The following is a 4,000-nucleotide window of genomic DNA, read 5'->3' on the forward strand; positions in this document are numbered from 1 at the left end:
TGTGTGTGTGTGTGTGTGTGTGTGTGTGTGTGCGTGTGTGCGTGTGCGTGTGTGTGTGTGTGTGTGTGTACGGTCACGGCAACATCCTCGCAGTCGCAGCAGTGTCGTTGTCTGTTTGTAATTAAGTCATACACGGTCGGATGAGAAATACGGTGTATATTGGCGGTGTATTGGCGGTGTATTGGCGGTGTATTGGCGGTGTATATTGGCGGTGTATTATATTGCGGCCGGTGTATATTAAAATTGGCGGTATATTGCGGCCGGTGTACGGGCGAAAGTCGCTTTTATCTTCGCTTTCATTTATACTAGCAATTTTAGCATTATGTAATGTTAACGTGCGTGTGCTTGTGCGCGCTCGTCTCTTTCTGTGCGTGCGCGCGTGCGTATGTGTGTGTGAGTGCGTACGTGCGTGCGTGCGTGCTGCGTGCGTGCGTGCGTGCGTGCGTGCGTGCGTGTGTGTGTGTGTGAAGTGCGTGCCTGCGTGTATCTGTGTACGTAAGCGTGAGGCTGCAATGTGCGTGCAGTACAATAGTTTATGTGAATCTATGTGCGTGCGTGCGTGCGTGGTGTGTGCGTGCGTGCGTGGTGTGTGCGTGCATGCGTGCGTACATGTGTGTTCGTGTTCCCGTGTGCGCGTGTGTGTGCGTGTGTGCGCGTGCGTGCATGTTTGTGTATGCATGCGTGTGCGGATGTGTGCGTATGCGTGCAAGGAATGCATTCACTGCCAGCCTGGCCTTGCTGTGGAAACGTCCCTCCACTCGACGCTATACAGCACCTTAGGTGCGTGAAAGCCACAGGCTGTCATTGCAATAGTACGGTCGGCTGGCGAGAGAACGCGCGTGTCACTCACTGTAGGTTGTAGAGTGTAGACCGTTGTTCTCACTCGGCCAGCAGTTCACGCACGCACGCACGCACGCACGCACGCACACACCACGCACGCACCACACACGCACGCACTGGGCCCACACACCACGAACGCACGCACACAGTCGACCTCTTAGCTCCAGCAAAAGAGCAATGTGCTCTGCTATCCAACTGTCAGAACCCATTTTCAGTGAGGGCTTTCGATTCGTTCACTGACTTTCATTACATTCAATTCACTGAACGGCCCACTTCCAGTTCTAGCAAACATCATTCGTTCCAAGTCTCTCACTGCCGGACTGGTTCCAATGTCTCACTAACTGACTGGTTCCCAGTGTTTCATTAACTGACTGATTCTCATGCAGTGTTTCATTAACTGACTGATTCCCAGTGTTTCATTAAAACTGACTGGTTTCCAATCTCACACGGACTGATTCCCAGTGTTTCATTAACTGACTGATTCCCAGTGTTTCATTAAAACTGACTGGTTTCCAATCTCACACGGACTGGTTCCCAGTGTTTCACTAACTGACTGATTCCCAGTGTTTCATTAACTGACTGGTTTCAATGTTTCACTAACTGACTGGTTCCCAGTGTTTCATTAACTGACTGATTCCCAGTGTTTCATTAAAACTGACTGGTTTCCAATCTCACACGGACTAGTTCCCAGTGTTTCACTAACTGACTGGTTTCCAGCAGTCAGTTAATGAAACACTGGGAATCAGTCAGTTAGTGAGACATTGGAATCAGTCAGTTAATGAAACACTGGGAATCAGTCAGTTAGTGAGACATTGGAACCAGTCAGTTAATGAAACTTTGCAAACCAGCTAGTTAATGAAACACTTGGAACCAGTCAGTTAATGAAACACTGGACACCAGTCAGTGTGAAATTGGAAACCAGTCAGTTAATGAAACACTGGGAACCTTCCAATCTCGCACTGACTGGCTCTCAGGCATGCAATTCCCTATTATCTACTTCTGATCATACTGACATGCACATGTCGGCTGCATGCATCCGGAGAGCGGGTGGTGTGTCAGTACCAGCACGCGGGGCTGCTTACATCAGAGAGCAGTGTTTGCGCTCGCATCCATCTCGACATGGGCCGCGACCGGCAACTGCGCAAATGGCTTCATCTCTACGAGGCATCCCCCCCCCCTTGCCGCGCAGCTTTTATGAAAGTAGGCCGTGCGCGCGCGTGCGGCGGCGACGCGAGATTGGTCGCTGGCCGGCGAGCTAGGAAGCGTATTGATTATGTGTCACGTTCAGTCAGCATTACGTATATCAAATACCAGAGTAGGGCAGCTTGCCGCTGCAGCGTAGGGAACCGCTAGCCGCTGTGCGTGCACACACGCCAGAGGTCGGCGAAGCCACGGGCGGGGTTGCCGGTCGCCGTGGCCACGAGTCGACGTTCGCATGCAAATGATCAGCTCGGTTCGAGTCAACGCATAGGCGGGGGCGTTTCGATTTTAATTAAAATGAAATGTCGAGGACGTTGTCATTAAAATGCGCAATTTGCACATCAAAACACGGCGTTTGTGCTGCATCGTTATCACGGACTAATCAAGTATTTGCTCGTTAGCATCCAAGCTAACATCCGGCTGCGTCGCTCCTCGGCAATCAGCGGCATCAAATCACAGCCCTTGTCACAGGTGCACATGCACTGACGCACCGTCATTGTTCCGCCATCTTTTTTCGGCCCTACGGAAAAACTAAAGAGGGATTGCATCGCCGCCGCGTAATTAAATTCGTCTCGAAAATGTCGTTGGATTTCGTGCCGACGCTTTGCCCGTTTTTTTCGCCCCCGAAGCAATCGTCGAAAGTATCTCATCTTCTCACAAAGGTTTCGGCGTCTTGTGTCGGCCCGAGAGCGGTAGCTTAACAAGCGAGTGCAGGGTACTTCTCGCCAGTGGGTGGCAGGTGTCGATGTAGTGTAAGCTGTCAAATCTAGTTTAGCAGGACTGTGGTTAAGATCAGGGTTAGGGTTACAGTTTGTGTTACAACTTACAGTTAGGGTTATCCTGCATCGAATTTAATTTATTTAGGGCAATGCTTTATTCTAGGTCGTTTAATCAGCAGTTTTAGATAAAACTGTAAGCTGTTTAAGATAAACTGTAATAATAGTTTTAGATAAAACTGCTTTTAGGGCTTTTAGGATGGCAGAGCAGGTTGGGAGGGTGGGGTGCATCCTGGCAAATATCCCCTCCAAAGGAGAATGCATATCAAGTACACTTATTTTTTTAGTAACACTTTTAATGCAAGTGTGTCCCACGAAGAAAAATGCTTATAAATCAAGAACACTTACTTTTTATCGACACTTTTAAGGCGGGACAGAGAGTGATACATATATGTGATGAGGGATGTATGAGAGATGCACTGACAGAGGCATATCAGTAACGTAGGCAAATATCCACAACGGCAAGCAAGGAGGCATCAACAGTAGTGTTGGAGATCGGTCCAAATTTCATGATCGATCGTCGGTTTTAGAAAACGACCGATGATCGATTAATCATCGATCATTTTAGATTGCGGCGACGACGCGGTGACGCCGCGTCATCGTCGACACAATCGGTGTATTGCGAAGGAATATTGACATTGTATGTGTAGCTAGTATTTAATGGTAAGTAAATTAGGGATACTGTTAGGGTTATGGACAGGTAACACTCTAAAGGGCATTGCAACATAACTGCTCATCAAATTCAATCCCCCCCAAAAAAGTGAGTTGTACTCGGTCGTCCGATTTTCTACTCGATTAATCAACTTGTATGTCGTTCCTGTATGAATCATGTACTGGGTAACAACTATTAACCCTCTCTCTCTCTCTCTGTGTCTCCTTGCAGGCGACAAGACGTTAGACGGCTACCAGAAGAAGAAGTATGTCTGTAAGTTGCTCTTCATCTTCCTGCTCGGCCACGACATCGACTTTGGCCACATGGAAGCCGTCAACCTGCTGACGTCGAACAAGTACTCCGAGAAACAGATTGTGAGTGTAGAGAGCATGGCTGCGGCTTCGCATCCCCCTCTCCCTCTTCTCCTCTCCCTATCCCTCATACTGTGCGTGTCTCTCTCTTTCGTTCCCTCTCCCTCTATCCATCATACTGTGTCTCTCTCTTGCTCCCCCTCCCTCTCTCCATCATCATG

General features: G+C 48.9%; 1 protein-coding gene across 1 annotated transcript in view; it reads left to right on the forward strand.

Annotated features, from left to right (window-relative positions):
• The first annotated feature begins 3,703 nt into the window (after nucleotides 1-3,703).
• The window catches only part of LOC106805081 (AP-2 complex subunit alpha-like), a 39,295-nt gene continuing 38,998 nt past the window's right edge, over nucleotides 3,704-4,000 (forward strand). The window contains exon 1 of the mRNA XM_014806560.1: nucleotides 3,704-3,842. Within this exon, the coding sequence (XP_014662046.1) occupies nucleotides 3,792-3,842 (51 nt within the window). The 5' untranslated portion in view covers nucleotides 3,704-3,791. The remainder of the gene's footprint in view (nucleotides 3,843-4,000) is intronic.

The sequence above is a fragment of the Priapulus caudatus genome, unplaced genomic scaffold, assembly GCF_000485595.1.
Source record: "Priapulus caudatus unplaced genomic scaffold, Priapulus_caudatus-5.0.1 Scaffold99, whole genome shotgun sequence".
NCBI classification, from domain to species: Eukaryota; Metazoa; Priapulida; class Priapulimorpha; order Priapulimorphida; family Priapulidae; genus Priapulus; species Priapulus caudatus.